Source organism: Rhinoderma darwinii, chromosome 10 (genome assembly GCF_050947455.1).
Source record: "Rhinoderma darwinii isolate aRhiDar2 chromosome 10, aRhiDar2.hap1, whole genome shotgun sequence".
In the NCBI taxonomy this organism is placed as follows: domain Eukaryota; kingdom Metazoa; phylum Chordata; class Amphibia; order Anura; family Rhinodermatidae; genus Rhinoderma; species Rhinoderma darwinii.
Window position 1 is genome coordinate 23,515,097 of NC_134696.1, and position 19,990 is coordinate 23,535,086.

Below are 19,990 nucleotides of genomic sequence, written 5' to 3' on the forward strand. Positions count from 1 at the left end.
TGGATATGAAAGAGATAGATAGATAGATAGATATGAGATAGATAGATAGATAGATATGAGATAGATAGATAGATAGATAGATAGATAGATAGATAGATAGATAGATAGATAGATAGATAGATAGATAGATAGATAGATAGATAGATAGATAGATAGATAGATAGATAGATAGATATGAGATAGATAGATATGAGATGGATATGAAAGAGATAGATAGATAGATAGATATGAGATAGATAGATAGATAGATAGATATGAGATAGATAGATAGATAGATAGATAGATAGATAGATAGATAGATAGATAGATAGATAGATAGATAGATAGATAGATAGATAGATAGATAGATAGATAGATAGATAGATCGATCGATATGAGATAGATAGATATGAGATGGATATGAAAGAGATAGATAGATAGATAGATATGAGATAGATAGATAGATAGATAGATATGAGATAGATAGATAGATAGATATGAGATAGATATGAGATAATAGATAGATAGATATGATATAGATAGATATGAGATGGATAGATATGAGATGGATATGAAAGAGATAGATAGATAGATAGATAGATAGATAGATAGATAGATATGAGATAGATAGATAGATAGATAGATAGATAGATAGATAGATAGATAGATAGATAGATAGATAGATAGATATGAGATAGATATGAGATAATAGATAGATAGATATGATATAGATAGATATGAGATGCATAGATAGATATGAGATGGATAGATGGGTAGATAGATATGAGATGGGCAGATATGAGATGGATAGATATGACACGGATAGATAATATTTATGTATATATTTAGGCCAGGATCACATGTAGTTTTGATGCAGTTTTTGGTGCAGTATTTGTCTTAGGCCTCATGCACACGACCGTAGCCGTGTGCACGGCCGTGATTTTCGGGTCGGCCGGCTGCAGACTGTCAGCGGACTGTCAGCCGCAGGCCGCCCGCACATGCACATGGCCGCGGCCATTGTTTTCAATGAGCCCGGACCGCAGCTCCGGACCGTAATAAGACATGGCCGTACTTTCTGCGGTCCGGGCTCCCGGGCCGTGCACGGACCGCAAAAACTACGGTCATGTGCACGGCCCAATAGAAAAGAATGGGGCCGCAATTCTCCCGTGGATTTTCGGGGGAATTGCGGACGCAAAAACACGGTCGTGTGCATGAGGCCTTAGTATTTTTAGCCAAGTCAGAAGTGGATCCAAAAGAAAGGAAAGGTATAAAGAAAAGACTGATGCATCTCTTTTCTTTTCTATCCACTCTTGTGTTTGGCTTAAAAAAAAAAAACACAGCCAAAAACCACATCAAAAGTGTGTGTGTGTTCCTGGCCTTATAGGCCATCCAGAAGGCACCCATCCCCCTTCAGTATTTCCCACTAATTATTGGTACAATATGCAAAAACAGCCCATATGCCCCAAAAAAACAGTTCTGCTTTCTTAGTGAGTGATTACAGGTTTCCGGCTGTTGACCGCAGTCATTAATGCATGAAGAAATAGTCAAACAACAATATAACGGACGGTCCTCACAACTGACGGCAGTTGTGAGCGGGATGACAGAGCATCATTTCCTCATAGTCTTCACAATGTCACGTCTGCCGGGGACTGATAAGAAGGACCCGTGTGTTTCCTTTATACAGAACCAGACCCTGGACGCCTCTCTCCCAACAGAGTGTCATAAATGTAGACTGCACGGAAATGAAAACATACTCCATCTTTTTTGCATGTCTCATTATTAATTCAAGAATATCGCTTCCAGTCAGTGATGAGCCATTCCCGCTGTAGAATGGAGATGTTCTTGGAATATTGTCAGTTCTTGATATCTTGCTTAGTGATTATATCCCTAGGCTCATATAAACCTCTACGGGATTGGGCCACTTTCAAGCAAAATTGTATTTTATGCCTTTTATGCATATTGTTCATTTTCTATAAAGCCACATAATATATAAAATCAGCAAGAATATGTATGAATCTGACAGAATCGTTTGTGTAACCTACTGCTACCATGGTGAGACGGACATTTCTTGGTTAAAACAGACATTTACTAGGCATAAAGGATTGTCGACCCTTTTCTCAATTAGACACTTTTTTTTAAATTTAAATAGGTCCAAACCTTTGTACTAATTAATTTCTTAATATATCTTTATAGCGATTGGAGCTCTGTTTTTCTGATATAGAGCTCAAAAATCTTCTACATAGACCTAAATTTAAAAGATAAAATCCTGGCTTCCTGCAGCCGCCACTAGAGGGAGCTCCAGAGCTTCCTGCATACTGTTTATAAATTCAATTCAATAATAAAACAGTATGCAGTAAGCTCCTGCGCTCCCTCTAGTGGTGGCTGCTGGCAACAAGGATTTTCTCTTTTAACTTGAAGTCTATGCAGGAGATTTGGAGCTCTGTATCCGAGAAACAGACTTCAACCGCTATAAAGCTACTGTATATTAAGAATAATCTCAGAAATGGTATTCATAGGCAGGCATTTACTTTAAGGATTTTCTTCTGTAAGTAGAAGTGTCTGAGTTGTCTATTCATTATTTACAGACCTCTGGAAGGGAAGACTATAAACCTATTTAGGGATATGGGAACTTTGCATAAATCGCTGAATTACTTGGTTGATGTGTCATTCAGGAGTCTGGGCACAAATGACCAACGTATGGCTTAAACGTAATGAGAACCGAGCCTTAGGGCACGGCCAGACGTAGCGGAATTGCTGTGGAATTCCGCTGTGGACAGTCCGCAGTGGAATTCGCCTACGGCCGTTTTTTACAGTCGTTTCAATACATTTTGAGGCAAGTTAGTTCAGACGTTGCGGAAAACTCCGCTGCGGACCATAGGCTGCGGTGTGGCATTTTCCCTCCGCAGCATGCACTGACTGTTGCGGAGAAGAAACTGAATTTCACTGCGAATTTCACGGAAACTGATCAAGTCTAATTGACACAGTCGACCACAGCTCCTTCTCTCCAGGCGGTTGTCAGTGTTTCCATTCACTGACAAAAAGCATAAGTCTTAATAATGGTGACTAATTAAAACACGTAGGAGGGATTTTATTAAAAGTTCTACGCTCGTTTTCTGGCGTGGAAAAGTTGCAAATGCATCAAAAGTTGCGCAAAAATTGTGACTTTAGATGCATTTACAACACTGACGGCACTTTAGAAGAATGTGGGTGGAGCTTCATGGAAGGGGCGGGCCACCTGCGGCCTGACACATTTACTATAACTTATGCCGGAACCTGGAGTGAATTATAGGTGTTACCTACGCCAGCTCGTAGCTGAGGTACATTTCTCTTTCCGCCGTATGGACATCTGAAGATGTGAAAAATGTAGAGCCTCTTAATAAATTAGCCATATCTTACTTCTGCGGTCTTCGTACGAAGACTGGCGTATGAAACGCCAGTGGCAGTAAATCTACCTCCTACTAGATTAGAAGGTTTCAGAACCTTTTTATTTTACAATGACTAGCGGATAGAACTATAAACCTGTCTTCTGATCTGGATGCTGGAGTAAAGGAAGTGCCGGACTATCAGAATTTCTGGACTGTCCGATGCTGAACCGTATTCCGATATAAGTGGATTGTTGAACATAATTAATGAAGGGCAGAGAAAGCGTGGCGAGGTAACATCTGGCCCGTAAGGCGGCAGACAGCCCTGAAATAGACTATGATGTCATTCAGGGAGCTGCGTGCAGCCGCCATGTTTCATTCCTGTCCAGCTGCCAAAATGAAATGAATACCGTTTCTGCGTTTCACAACGTCTCCTTTCATGAAGCGCCGGTTCGGGAGTGATTTACATTTTTTTTCAGGTGTTATCATGAAATCACACTTGTTAAATGAACAAGTTAAACATAGAAATTAATTTTCAGAAATCAGTGTGTGTTCTAGACAGATCCTTCTTCCAGTTCTTTGTTCACCAGGGACTGTATATGCAACTTGTGGCCTGACAAAGCAGAACTATAACCCCCAGCATCATTTGTAAGGATCTGGTACTCTAAAACCGTCTAATACGGACCAGTATGTAGAGTGTTATGTGAGATGAGACAAAACAAGTCTGCTTTTTTTTCCCCCCCAGAAATAGCGCCACTCTAGTCTATGGGCTGGATCTGGTATTACAGCTCAGCCGCATTCACTAAATCTGGAAGAAACTACATGCAAAATTATTGCACATTCTATGTCAAAGAGGAAAGTCCTATTACTTCATTATGGCTGGTATTTGACAATAAATTTGCGGCCGTAATACGGGTGCACAAATGCACCCGTGTGGGAAACCAGCTTTAGTCAGAATCGCATTCATAGGCACGGCTGGATTGAGCCCTGTGCAGTATTTTCTATTGACAGCGGGAGTGCAAGCTCGGGTGACCAGGCCATTGGTACCGCTTTCACAAGTTTTGCACTTTGTGTGACCATACGGGGCGCACACCCCTACGGCCCCGTTCACATTCAGGTGTGTTCAGCTGTAACACTACACAGCCGATTGTTTCATCTTTAAAAACCTCCTGTGTTCCAATTGAGCGACTATATCTGAAACTTTGCTTCCTGAGCGCTGCCTCGACACCGCTAGTTCTAATGATGGAGAGTGCAGGGGTTGTAACCTCTGGTGACCTAAATGAGCGGCACATGTTCAGCGGAAACAACAATGAAGCCTTTTTTCCAGACTTCCTAGGTTTTTAAATTGTGTCTGGTAAAGAGGAATCCTATTGTCCTCCCAGTACTCCTAAAAATGCCACAGTTATCCGCCATGTCTGACACAACTTCACCGAATTATCATACAATGTTCTAAACAGGGATCTGCATAGAGAAGAGAAGGCTCCATAACCGGGACGGGTTATACTCTCTTGGTGCCCAAGGCAGTGGTTTCAGAATGCGCCCCCCACCCTTCGTCCCTGAAGTTCAGCAGGATAGTTGTGGGCTGGAGCTTTCAGCCGTCAGCCATTGACCCTGATTCACTATGTAACACGTTTGGATCTGCATGCATGTTATGTCTGTGTGTTCATATATGTGCCCCCCTCTCTGGATACAACCCTAGACTCCATAGCAAAAATCAAAATGGGGCCACCTTCCTTGTGGTGGTTCACGCCCTCACACCCCATTTCCATGCCTCCCAACCATCCCGGATCCAGCGGGACAATGCCGGATTCCAAGCGGTGTCCTGCTATCCCGGGCAGCCGGTGGCATGTACCGGTTTCAACTGCATCTACTTCCTCAGGGAGAAGATACAGTTATATCTAATGATGGAGCAGGGAGCCCTGAGCTCCCTGCACCACCATTTACTATATAACGCCAGGCGTGAGCGGTTTGACTGCAGCAGTGATATCATTGTGGTAGTCTGCGCCGCGCCACATACAGCAGAGACCCGAGGATCTCCTCCACTCGTCATGTGAACGGGGCTAGGTGAGTTTTTTTTTTTATTAGGTGCTATGAGGGCACTATATTGTTGAGAGTAACTATTGTGGCTTTATACTGTGGGGAGGCACTATGTGGGCATACTATGCGGGCTGCACTAGGTGTGTGTGGGCCTAAATTGAATTACAATGGGGCTAAACCTCGTACAGTTCTGGCGGCCAATCTGCGGCAAAAGTCTAAGTCGGTCGCCCTTCTGGTTTACGACAGCATCATGACTTCTGATATAAACTGAAGCCACGACGCCAGTGTGAACAGAGCCTAAGGGCTCACGTGGTTTTATCCAGTGTCCTATCTGTTGTTTTTGCGGATCTGCGTGTCCGTTCTGCAAATTATAGAACAGATCCTATTCTTGTTTGTATTGGCAATCCATCTTGTCCATTCTCGAGACTGCAAAAAGAACAGACAACCATGGAAGTGACCAGGATCCATGTTTTGCGGTCCACAAGATGGAAACGTTCGCTTGCATGATGCCAAAGGCTACGTCCAGACCTCGTCCATCCCTACGTTTCCATATGCTACACAGTAGAAAATCATCTAATTTAAACCTATTTATCAGAGCCGTCATGTCATGACGTATAAATATAGCTGGCACGCGCCGGAGAGGAGCGCTGTACGCTGCACATGCATTGACATCCACATTGTGACAGATGACCGATTCCTGCAGAGGTTTCCATGGCATTTCAATGAAATAAAAATAAAAAGTCCTTTGTAAATTTAAATTGTGCGGTCGTCAAGGAAACGGCTGGTACCGGGTGCAGCGCTGCTGTGCACACAGTCTCGTGGAGCCGCCTCATTCTACAATGCCGGGTTTCACATTTCACCAACAACTCAATCTGTTCAATGTCACAGAACAAATAACAACCCGGCTAATCCTCAACCCACCAAATATGTGAATGCCCGGCCCCTCATATACTGCTATCTATCTATCATCTATCTATCTTATCTATCTCATATCTATCTATCTATCTATCTATCTATCTATCTATCTATCTATCTATCTATCTATCTATCTATCTATCTATCTATCTATCTATCTATCTATCTATCTCATATCTATCTATCTCATATCTATCTATCTATCTATCTATCTATCTATCTATCTATCTATCTATCTATCTATCTATCTATCTATCTATCTATCTATCTATCTATCTATCTATCTATCTATCTATCTATCTATCTATCTCATATCTATCTATCTCATATCTATCTATCTCATATCTATCTATCTCATATCTATCTATCTATCTATCTATCTATCTATCTATCTATCTATCTATCTATCTATCTATCTATCTATCTATCTATCTATCTATCTATCTATCTCATATCTATCTATCTATCTATCTATCTATCTATCTATCTCCTATCTATCTATCTCCTATCTATCTATCTATCTATCTATCTATCTATCTATCTATCTATCTATCTATCTATCTATCTATCTATCTATCTATCTATCTATCTAATATCTATCTTATCTATCTATCGTAGATATCTGTCAATAGATAAAAGTTACGTTCTGCAGAATTTGTAGACAAGACCTGACAGTGTCGGAGCAGCTAATGTGGAAGAGAAGACTTTCTACCCCAGATGCTACCTCTGCAACCTCTACTACAACTTCTCTGATATAGATGTAGCGGAGTTGAATTTGTCAGTGGATTCTTTGGAGCTGCATTATGATAAATCTCTGAAGTATAGCAGAATTCCCACTTTAAGGCTGGATTTACAGGAGCGTGTGCGTTTTGCGCAGCCGCCATCATTATGACACTTTGTATGTTTGTAAACAGAAAAGCACGTGGTGCTTTTCTGTTTTCATTCATACTTTTCACTGCTGTTGCGCGAATCATGCGCGTCCCACGGAAGTGCTTCCATGTGGTACGCGTGATTTTCACGCACCCATTGACTTCAATGGGTGAGTGATGCGCGAACAACGCACAAATATAGGACATGTCGTGCGTTTCATGCAGCGGACTCACGCTGAGTGAAAATCACGGACTGTCTGAACAGCCCCATAGACTAACATAGGTCCGTGCGAGGCGCGTGAAAATCACGGACTGTCTGAACAGCCCCATAGACTAACATAGGTCCGTGCGAGTCGCGTGAAAATCACGCGCGTAGCAGGGACGTATTACACGTTCGTGTAAATAAGCCCTAAATGTCAATGAATACGTTTTACTGAACGGACGTTTATATAAGTGGAGAGTAGCGGCCTGTATGGATTGTTGATGAGTGCTTTCTAAGTAATGTCCCTGGAGCCGCGTTTTTTGTGTATTTGATGTGTGTTGCTCATCTGCTGGAGGTTTTGATGGGTCTTCTAGTGCAGACGCCTCATTATAATCATTGCGGCTGCAAATAGCCTCGCCGTGTAAATCCGAGACCACGGGAAACGAATATAAAGAGGCAAAAAATACGGGAAAACACCATTAACCCATCTCTAATATGACCTGATACAGTAGGTGCTGGATTATCAGACAGTCTGGATTATTGGAGGGTTATAGAAGTGTATAAAAAGAACCCCATGAAGGTTTCCTGACACAAAACATGGCAGTACGATATGCTGAAATCATTCTTTTATAATCAGAGAAGCCTCGTAATTTATGTCTGCTCAGCCTCCTGGTTCTAGATTGTCTCCATCCCATTCTGGATCATTAGAATTCCCAGACTATCAGGTGCCAGATTAAAGAAATTTGAGTCTGTATTACATATATTGGGTTGGGTTTACATACAATTATATACATATTTCCAATTTTTCTTAGATATTGTGAGTACTTTACCTTCATGGCTCACGTCGAGTTTTTTTCTCTATAGGATTGATGTGGAATGCCGTATTACAGAGGTAATCTTTATGGCAGAATCTCTTCATAATACAATGCAATATGGGGGCACCACACAGCGGCTCGGAACCGTATGGACTACATGTGCCGCCCTACATGTGTTTTTAGGCCCCGTGCACATGACCGTAGAATTCCTCCGTAATTACGGACCCATTAATTTTTATTGCCCATGGACACCTTCCCGTATATTTACGGGAAGGTGTGCGTGCCGTAGAAAGGCTCCACATCGGATCGGACATGTCTTATTTTTGGCTTTTTACGGACAGTGCTCCCATACTTTATATGGTAGCACAGCCCACAAATGTGGGTGGCTGTCAGCGGCCGGCCGTGACCGTAATCACGGACCGTGATTACGGGCACGGTCATGTGCATGGGGCCTTACTGCGTGTGTACCTGGACTTATACAGAAGGTGTCCTCCTGAGATCCATACAGCTCAAGCATTGAAAACCGTTAACTAAATTCCTGGATGATCAGCTTTACCCTAACATTCACATTTTTTTTATAAAGCACCAATGAAGTCAAGCTATCCGTCCGATTCAATCCGTCCCTGTATTACATGGACGGGCATTCATCTGGATGGCACCTTGTAATCCTACATTTCGGCTGCAGCAGCCACTGAAGGTGAAATGTCTGCCTGGCCACAGCTTCCCCCTAAATATCAGCTATTTGAGGGGTGTTGGGAAATGGACCCAGGGCGATCAGTTGATCACTGTGGCGGCCCCAATATAAAAGGGGTGTCTTTGGTGAAACAACCTCTTTAAAGGGACTCTGAAGATAGAACCTCACTTCAGTTCTGTGGTCAGTGGCAGAGCTATAGGGGTCACAACTGCAACCAGGCCCCAAAGCCAGGAGGGCCCACTGCCCCTTCCACGTCTATCCGCTGTTACTGTAGCAACTGGGGCCTATGTAGTAAACTACACCCTGTTACTACAGTAACATTATACTTACTCTCCTTGCTCCTGAGTCGGGTCCGAACCCCATCCAGCGTCATGCCATGACACTGAATGGCGTCAGGACCCTCGCTGTGCCCAGAGCCGAAGGGTAAGTAGAAGATACTGCCTACCATGTGGTAGGCTTAGTTACAGGGTCCAGCAGACAGTATCACAGATATGTGATACTGTCTGCTGGACCCTGTATCTAAGCTTACCATGTGTGATACTTTCTGCTTGGCCCTGTATCTAAGCTTACCATGTGTGATACTGTCTGCTGGGTCCTGTATCTAAGCCTATCATATGTAATACTGTGTTCTGGACCCTGTATCTAATCCTATCATGTGCGATACAGTCTTGCTGAGCCCTGTACCTAATTCTATCCAGTGGTATGGCTATAGGGGTTGTAGTCCTATAGATATGCTGTCTCCGATAGATAATAGATAGATAGATCTACATTTGGGGGTGGGACGTATGTCTTGGGGCTATTTCCTCTGATGTCTTAAGATCTTAGTGATGCCCCCGGCTGCTAGTGCTGCATTCATGGGTCAACTTAGGAGACCCAGCGATGCAGCTGAACGCTGCGGGCCATCAGCCATGAAGAAAAGTTTGGGGGGGTGGGGACTTTTGCACCGGGGCCCATGAGCCACTAGCTACGCCCCTGTCTGTGGCAGGATTTTGTGTGCCTTGATAATGTTAGTAACATGATAGGGTGTAGTCTCATGAACATTTACACTACATGGTGTCTGCCTTCCCTGTGTGTAGGTGACGGGTATCTTTGAAAACAATTTGCTTAGTGACTCACACTGTTAGGATAGGAACTATTTTAGAGCAGGCAAGATAAGACTTGCTCTCTGCCACGCAAGGCCTCATACCTAATAGCATGGGGTAGAGGCGACGCTGCAGCTTAGACACTTTACTACAGTCAAGTTAGGAAATTGCATGGCGAGCAATTCCCCACTATAGCATTGCAGGGATTGCACACAACTGCTGCCTGATGGCCTTGTTCACACACTGCTGTTTAGAATCCACTTCTGGATTACTCCTGGATAACTAAAATGCAGCTTTTCCATAGCATCAATGGGGATATTGAAATTCCCCACAAATCTGCAGGTTATTATGAGATCGCTCTTACCTACATTAAATGAAAATGATGCAACATTGCAAATAATTTCTGAAATACCGTTGGTGTTTCCATGGTTACAGACTACAAACAACCCTGTTGGTAGTCGGATCCTGCAGTCATATGTTACTCCTTGCCCTCTTCTTTTTAACCTACAGACAGTAGAAGAGGGGACATATGGAAGGGAGTGACATAACTGCTAGGTCAGACTACACAGGGTTTGTTTGTAGTCTGTAACCGTGGAGACACATAGGAATGCATAGAAGCTAGACATAGGAGTACATTTTTATCCAAGACTATTTGAAAAGTTGCTTCATTTTTTATTTTAAATGTAGTGGAGCTAATAAAAAATGGTTGGACATCGCCATTTAATCTATGTGAATTGGACGGAGCTGAGAATCATCCCTTCAGGGTAAGGCTAGATTCCCATTGTGATTTTTGGCCTACGTTTGGGGTATATGCTAAACGTAGGCTGTGATGGATGCCTGACAGTGGCATCCGTCTCCCGTAGACTATTAAGGTATACTGACATATTTCAGCCTGACGGAGGCCAAAAGGGAACACTCTTTTGGTCTCCGTCGGGCTAATGGAGCCCTATGGACACGTGTAGCGTGCATGTTGGGTGCTTTCCTGGCAAACATTCTAAACGCATAGGGCAAAAAGGTGATGTGAAGTTATAAGGCTGGGTTAACACAATATGTGTTCCGATTATCTTGATGATTGAGAACGAATGTTTAAATGGTGTTCACACATAGCAATGTTTAGTTATAGTGCAAATAATTCATTTAAAGGGGTTCTACAGCATTTTATATTGATGGCTTATCCTTAGAATAGGTCATCAATATCTGATCGGTGGATTTCCGACTCCCAGCACCCCGGCCGATCAGATGGTTGAAGAGGCACAGCGCCGTACACATCCGTAGTGGCTGTGTCTGAGATTGCAGTTTCGGTCCTATTCAAGTGAATGGGACTGAGCTGCAATTCCAGGCACAGTCGCTACGGATGTGTACAGTGCTGTGCCCCTTCAGTCAGCTGATCGGCCGGGAGTTGGACACCCACCGATCTGGTATTGATGACTTATCCTAAGGATAGGCCATCAATATAAAATGTGAGAAGAGCCTCCTTAAGGCGTGCTCAGACAATGCAGATCTTCAGTGTGTATTCTGTCAATGGGGTTTTCAAAATCAGCGTAGAAATAAGCGCATGCTCCGTATATTTTTAACTCTACGCCATTCCTATTCTGTCGCAGAAACGCCGTCGATTTTTCACAGCTGATTTCACTCTCTGCAAGGCAAACCCCGGCATAGTTCTCTATTGTGTCCGTAAATTGCCTCAGGTTCACATTAACAACTCTTGTTCTAATGCTAATTCCCATTTCATTCATTCGTGACCCCAGACCAGGCGAGTACTGTAGGGGGGGATAATGGAAACGCGTTTCTTAGTCCGCTGGCTTTCTGCATTACAATGAGATGAGGGTAAATCAACACTTCTCTTTATCTTCGGAGTTCCCATTGAATCTCCTATAAACATTGTAATCCAGATAAATTCTAATTAAATGTCAGATGTCATTCGGACGTCTCTAGTGATCTTATGACAATTTTTTTTTTTTTTTGGTGAAGATGATATAGAAGTCGTGTCAGTATCATTTGTCCGGGTTCGTGAGCTGAGATCCCCACCAGTCACTAGAATAAAGGGGGCACAGTACAATAGGGCAAAGATTCAATTTGGTGTCCTAGCCCTGTATCTAAATATCCTGGTTAGGGCAGAGTAGCTTGTTGGCATCTAGTACCCCCCACCTATACCCTTGTATTTGGCATATCTCAGATGTTGCACCGCACCCAACAGCCAATACAAATTACAGTAAATCGCTAGTGAATGGGGTTAACAAAACCCTATTCACACACAGCAGAAAAAATCTGCACGGATTTTCAATACTACAGCATTTCCTAGGTGCCGCAGATTTCTTCCACGGATTCCTCCTTGTAATGCACAGGGTGAAATCCACTGCAAATTCCACATATAACACAAAATTCCATGAAAAATTCCATCACATCTGAACGTTCCGTATTCGTTATGCATTGAATAACTGACGTGAGTATCAGCTTTTTGTGTATATCGATGGAGAACGTGTTGGCACCATATGGATTATGGCAAATAAATAATAATGAAGTTTTTTCTTATTTTCCCTAAGTATATCCACCGGTATCCTGCTTTGACACTAGAGTTTTAGATAATGAGGTTTTAGCGACATCTAGTGGTAAGGTGGAAAACGAAGCAGAGTTACTCTCAGGGCTCATTCAGACGAGCGTGTTCCTCGTCCGTGTGCTGTGAAATAACTGACAGCACACGGACCCATTCATTTCAATGGGGCTATCCGGACTGCGTGAGTTTTCACGCAGCGAGTGTCCGTTGCGTTTTTGCGCACCTAGTCGTCCTTTGAAGTCTATGCGGGAAAATGACGACAACGCTATCTGCGTGCTGTCCGTGTTTCATGCATCAGTTACAAAGAAATGCGAAAAAAAAGAAATAAGTGCTTGCACGGATGTGAAAAATGCATGCCACCCGCAAAGCACACTGATGCCACACGCAATACACCCTGATGGCACACGGACATGATATGTAGGAAAAACGCTGCGTTTTTTACTCGCGCAAATCCTTCACGCTCATCTGAATGTAGCCTCACTCGGAGGTTCTTCAAGGGGTATAACACTTTCCGCAAGCAACTGTTTTTCATTGTGTTAATAAGAAATTATACAATTTTGCAATACACTTTCTGTATCCATTCCTGACTTTTCAAGATCTCTGCTTGCTGTCATTCCATAGGATCCTTAATTTATCTGTTCTGTTCATGTGATGATACAAGGCTTGTAGTAATGAGTTTAGACTGGGTGACATGTTTGTTTTGTATTGTACAGGGTTTTGTTGCGGATTTTCGGTGCACACCAAGAATATGTGACAATTTAACTTCCGTACATGTGAATAGGGTTTTCAAAACCCCATCTTTGTGTAGTGGACAAAATCTGCACAAACTGCTGAAGAAATATTCCTATTAAAGAGCTACAAATTCGTCACATTTGGGCATTGCATGGATAGGCCATTTATTTCAATGGGCACTGTGTAATGCTTCCTTTCCCCTGTGGTGGCGCTGTGCAGGCATCGAACACAGTTTATAGCTGATCTCAGTTGGGGGTTCCAGCAGTGTGACATCCTGTGGACAGTTTAGCTTTGAGGGATCCATGTAAAGTAAAGGGATCATCCAAAGAGAACAATCGTGTCAATCTACTGTATATCTATCTACTCTATAATCCAATTCTCACTCTGTCAGGCTACATTCATATGAGTGTGTCCGATTTACGTGCATAGAAAAATGCAGCTGATTTCCTGCATTTCATGTCCGTGTGCCATCAGCGTGCTTTGCGTGTGCCATCAGCGTGCTTTGCGTGTGCCATCAGCGTGCTTTGCGTGTGCCATCAGCGTGCTTTGCGTGTGCCATCAGCGTGCTTTGCGTGTGCCATCAGCGTGCTTTGCGTGTGCCATCAGCGTGCTTTGCGTGTGCCATCAGCGTGCTTTACGTGTCCCATCAGCGTGCTTTGCGTGTGCCATCAGCGTGCTTTGCGTGTGCCATCAGCGTGCTTTGCGTGTGCCATCAGCGTGCTTTGCGTGTGCCATCAGCGTGCTTTGCGCGTGCCATCAGCGTGCTTTGCGCGTGCCATCAGCGTGCTTTGCGCGTGCCATCAGCGTGCTTTGCGCGTGCCAGCAGCGTGCTTTGCGCGTGCCATCAGCGTGCTTTGCGTGTGCCATCAGCGTGCTTTGCGCGTGCCATCAGCGTGCTTTGCGCGTGCCATCAGCGTGCTTTGCGCGTGCCAGCAGCGTGCTTTGCGTGTGCCAGCAGCGTGCTTTGCGTGTGGCATGCGTTTTTCACGTCAGTGCAAGCACTTCTATTTTTTATTTTCATTCTTTGCATTTCTTTGTAACTGATGCGCGAAACACGGACAGCGCGCGGATGACGTGCAATGGCGGTTATTTACAAGCCATTAGCGGCAGTTGTGAAGTAACTTGGTAACACGTCTTTAGTTGCTAATTGTTGTGTGTGTTTTAGTTCAGCTCATTACAGGTTTGCAGTGATTCTTTAATTGAATACTTCACATCACAGGCCAAACACATTAACTAATGCACTGCTGGAATACACCAAACACCCTGCATAGAGATACAATTCATAGACATAACCTCAGTGTTCAAATCTCTTCTCTCTTCTTCTTTCTCTCTTCTTCTTTCTTCCTCTTCTCTTCTCTCCTCTTCTTTCTCTTCTCTCTCTTCTCTCTCTCCACAGGATATGTTATAAATGTCAGATAGATGCGGGTCCCACCTCTGGGACCAGCACCTATGTCTAGAACGAAGGCCCCTGAACCCTGTTCTACCGCTCTGTGATGTGGTAAAAGCGTGTGATTCCCGACCACGAATTGCGGGAAAAACAGCGTAGCTCGCTATGCTACACTGTTTTTGTAACTTTCATAGTAGTGAATGGCAGTTACGGAAGCCGCGCAGCATGCGAGCTACACTGTTTTCGCAACTACCATTCATTTCAATGGGAGTTACGGAAACAGCGTATTCATGGTTGCAAATCACACTATTCAGCGACAAAACGGAGCAGTAGAACGGGGTTTAGGGGGCGTCGTTCTAGAGATTTATCTGACATTTATGACATCCTGTGGATATGTCATTAATGTCTTTGATTTGAAAACACCTTTAATTCGTCAGCTTGTAATGGTAGATGGCAGGATGTCTGACCTGCTTGTCTGCTTCTTTCTCTTCTCTTTTGTCAGCATGGTGTCAATCAAATTTTAAACTTATCAGCTTAGTCATTTGGGACAGTCTGGTTACTAAGGACTTATTGCCTAACTACTCAAGTCTTTTCAGTGGTCATCTCGTCCCTAACAACCAGTCTGTCTCAGATTATATGATAAGTTAAAGTGTAACTAAACGTTCAACAAAGTTCTGACATGTCATAGTGACATGTCAGAAGTTTTGTTTGGTGGGGGATCGAGCACTGAGACCCCCACCGATCACTAAAACGAAGCAGCAGGAGTGCTCGCGAGAGCGCTCAGCCACTTCATTTCTGTTTTGCTTTTTTCGGAAAGCCGATGTATCGGAGTACGGGCTCATAGACTTTCTATTGAGTCCGTACACCGCTACATTGATTTCCGGAAAAGGTCGAACAGAAAATAAGTGACTCAGCGATCACACGAGCACATCTGCCGCTTCATTTTAGTGATAGGTGGGGGTCTCAGTGCTTGGACACCCACCAAACAAAACTTCTGACATGTCACTATGACATGTCAGAAGTTTGTTGAATGTTTGGTTATCGTTTAACACATAATGCTATAGAATTAGGCACACACAATTTACTTAATGGGGGAAATCTACTTCTCTGCAGCCGGTTTCCTAGGACTATTAGCTGAATTTTGTCAGAGCGACGATCGGAACATGGTGATAGCCCAATGATCATAGGTTCACATTTATCAATGACCACAGGTAAGAATATGTTGTTTGTTGTTGCAGGGAGAATTACGCTGCACTGGACGGGGTCCTATTGAAGTGTTTGATTTTGTGACTAATAAGGAGACGAAGTATCCAGCAAAAATTGCTTCATTTATGCCTATGCATCTGAGCTCACATGGAGGGGCGGACTACTACCTCATCGACAGTTTCATCTCCGCAGTCTCTGTAAGTACTCTACAATCTATATAAAGCGCAGGCAGTGACCGACCAAGCTGGATACAATTCATAGTTCTCTAGTTTTATGCACATGAAAAATTTGATAAATATTAGTATAAAATTATGGCAGCACATCTAAGCGTGTAAACAGGGAGACGCGCTGCCGACATGATAATAATGTATGGGGATGAGGGATCGGAGTAACAACCGCTCTTCCCCATACCTAATAGCTCTGTGTGACAGGAGCAACCGAGCGCCGATCAACGATGTCTCGTTGATCGGCGCTCGCTGCACCTGCCAATTATTGGACGGTGTAAAAGGGCCTTAAGGTACACTATATGGCAAAATGTATGTAAACACCTGACCGTCACACCTATATGTGCCTGTTGGACATCCCATTCCAAAACCATGGGTGTTAATATGGAGTTGGGCCCCTTCTGCGGCTATAACTGCCTTCACTATTCTGGGAAGGCTTTCCTCAAGATGCAGTGGGCATGTAGGAATTTGTGCCCATTCAGCTAAAAGAGCATTTGTTTGGTCAGGAGCTGATGGTTGATAAGAAGATTTGGCTCGGATCAGAGTACAAATTAATTCCAAAGGTGTTGGATGGGGTTGAGGTCAGGGCTCTGTGCAGCCATTCCAGTTCCTCCCCACCAAACTCCTCACCCCATGTCTTTATGGAGTTCACTGTGTGCGCAGGGGTGCAACCATTCGGGAACAGGAAAGGTCGAACCCCAAACTGTTCCAAAAAAGTTGCTGTTGCATAAACATTACCATTCACTGAAAATAAAGGGCCAAACCCTAAAAAACAGCCCCGCATCATTATCCCTCCTCCACCAAGTGTAAGGGTATGTGCACACGGTAGCAGGCTTTTACGTCTGAAATGACAGACTGTTTTCAGGAGAAAACAGCTGCCTCGTTTCAGCCGTAATTGCTCCTCCTCGCATTTTTCGAGGCTTCTCTGACAGCCGTAAATTTTGAGCTGTGCTTCATTGAGTTCAATGAAGAACGGCTCAAATTACGTCTGAAAGAAGTGTCCTGCATATAATGTATATAAGTGTCCTGCATATAATGTATATAAGTGTCCTGCATATAATGTATATAAGTGTCCTGCATATAATGTATAGAAGTGTCCTGCATATAATGTATATAAGTGTCCCGCATATAATGTATATAAGTGCCCTGCATATAATGTATATAAGTGTCCTGCATATAATGTATATAAGTGTCCTGCATATAATGTATATAAGTGTCCTGCATATAATGTATATAAGTGTCCCGCATATAATGTATATAAGTGTCCGGCATATAATGTATAGAAGTGTCCTGCATATAATGTATAGAAGTGTCCTGCATATAATGTATATAAGTGTCCTTCATATAATGTATATAAGTGTCCTGCATATAATGTATATAAGTGTCCTGCATATAATGTATATAAGTGTCCTGCATATAATGTATATAAGTGTCCTTCATATAATGTATATAAGTGTCCTGCATATAATGTATAGAAGTGTCCTGCATATAATGTATATAAGTGCCCTGCATATAATGTATATAAGTGTCCTGCATATAATGTATATAAGTGCCCTGCATATAATGTATATAAGTGTCCTGCATGTAATATATATAAGTGTCCTGCATATAATGTATAGAAGTGTCCTGCATATAATGTATATAAGTGCCCTGCATATAATGTATAGAAGTGTCCTGCACTTCTTTTGACGAGGCAGTCAATTTACGCGTCATCGTTTGACAGCTGTCAAGCGACGACGCGTAAATGATAGGTTGTCTGCACAGTACGTCGACAAACCCATTCAGATGAATTGGCAGATGTTTGCCGACGTATTGTAGCCCTATTTTCAGACGTAAAACGAGGCATAATACGCCTCGTTTACGTCTGAAAATAGGCAGTGTGAACCCAGCCTTACAGTAGGCACTATGTATTCTGGTAAATAGTCTGATGGAGGAATCTGGGTATGGCAGATGCCAGGAGAACACTGCCAGATAGAGAATACTTTGATGCCTAAAAACCAAAAAGAAAAGTAAGATATAATACATTACGCTTCCATTATTAATATTGTTATTAAAATCTGATCTGTCCTTACCCCCTGCAGAATAACGATCCCTCGCTGATTATGAGTGGGCCAGATGATACCCTTCGAAGTCACTTGTTGGTGTTTCAGGCTGAAAAATCGAGGAGAGAGAACTGCGTGGTGCATATAGACCATGATGGACAATAAGGAATGATTTTCAAATCCGGCCAAAAGTCCCTGAATATACTGCAAACTTGTATTCTGCAATCAGTAACAATAATGTATTTCAACGCCAATTCATAAGATGCCATAGATCTTTGATGATGATAAATTATTGCTGCATGCTGCCGGCCGGAGAGATATGAATTTTGATGTTCTGTCAAAGAATAAAGAGTGGGCCTCTGCGAAAGGAAACTATTCCAAAGAAGATTTAAACGGGTTGTCTAGAAATATTTCCGTAAACGGCGCCACGCTTGTTCATGGGCTATGTCTGGTATGGCAGCTCTGCCCCATTCACTTGAATGGGGATGAGATCCAATACCAGACCCAGCCTATGGACAAGAGTGGCGCTGTTTCTGTAAAAAAAAAAAAAAAAGGGAGACCCTTTGCCTAATCCCGGACACCCCTTTAACATTGGCTCGTTGCCGGCAGTTACAGAATTCATTTGCATGCAAGGCCACGCTGGGGCTGCACCACTTTTACAAATGTATGCGAGAAAGTAGGAAAGGCGACAGAGTGCGACTCATTTACTTAAGGCTCGACCTGATTATTTTTCCTCTATGACTGAATCTGTCGCACATTGCTCTAGAGGAGAGACTGGCACACCGATCCTACAGTGCGCCAGTAATTATACATCTCCAATTTTTTTTTTTACCTGCACCTTGATGTCAAGCATTCAGTTCTCTTCTGACTTTATGGGGACCTTTTATAACTTTCTGACCCAATAGAAATTCTGACAAGAGGTTTTTGTGGTCATCTTCTGACTCTATTTACTATGTCTCAAATTTACCTGACTGATATTGAATCATACAAATCATTAAATCAATCCAACTGACCAATGAAAGTCAAAATAAACACTCCGTGTGATTTATAGGGTCTAAGACCTAATTATTTTGAATTTTGAAGATTTTGTCTCTTTTATTTCTTGGCTTCACCTAACCAGCCCTGAGTGTGAACTATTGGGTTCTAGACATACTATGTGCCTACAGCACCACCTATTGGGAAGTTTAGACATATGTCTATAGCGCCACCTTGTTAACCATCAGAAAGGGATTTCGTTCAAATCTATACCCACCGTAATTTATTCTTCTCTCTAGTCCAAAGGGGTTCTGTCCCTACCCATTTCCACACCCAGGACAAGCCTACCTTGTTAAAAATGAAACACATAATTAACTTTTCCTCACATCCTCATAAATAGCAACTTCAGACACATCAACTCGGGTAATAAAATAATCCAAAAATTGAATGCAATTTTTTTAAATAAATTTCATCTTTCCTCTTATTCCTACTGCAGCACTTTTGGGGCATATAGAGCAAAAAACAGGGAGGGAACATTTTTGCATAAGTGCTGCACTTAAAGAGGCTCCGTCACCACATTATAAGTGCCATATCTTCTGCATAATGTGATCGGCGCTGTAATGTAGATTACAGCAGTGTTTTTTTATTTAGAAAAACTATACATTTTGACGGAGTTATGACCTATTTTAAATTTATGCTAAGGACTTTCTTATTAGACAACTGGGCGTGTTTTACTTTTTGAAGTGGGCGTTGTGGAGAGAAGTGTATGACGCTGACCAATCAGTGACCAATCCGCGTTATACACGTCTCTCCATTCATGTACTCAGCACATAGTGATCTTACTAGATCACTATATGCAGTCACATACACACACATTAATGTTACTGAAGTACCTTGAGAGTTAATAGACATCGC

The 19,990-nt window shown here is 42.8% G+C and overlaps 1 protein-coding gene across 1 annotated transcript in view; it reads left to right on the forward strand.

Annotated features, from left to right (window-relative positions):
* Positions 1–19,182, forward strand: part of LOC142662543 (putative oxidoreductase YteT) — a 102,731-nt gene extending 83,549 nt beyond the window's left edge. The window contains exons 14-15 of the mRNA XM_075840754.1: positions 15,867–16,031; positions 18,140–19,182. Coding sequence (XP_075696869.1) covers positions 15,867–16,031; positions 18,140–18,265 — 291 coding nt within the window. The 3' untranslated portion in view covers positions 18,266–19,182. The remainder of the gene's footprint in view (positions 1–15,866; positions 16,032–18,139) is intronic.
* The last annotated feature ends 808 nt before the right edge of the window (positions 19,183–19,990 follow it).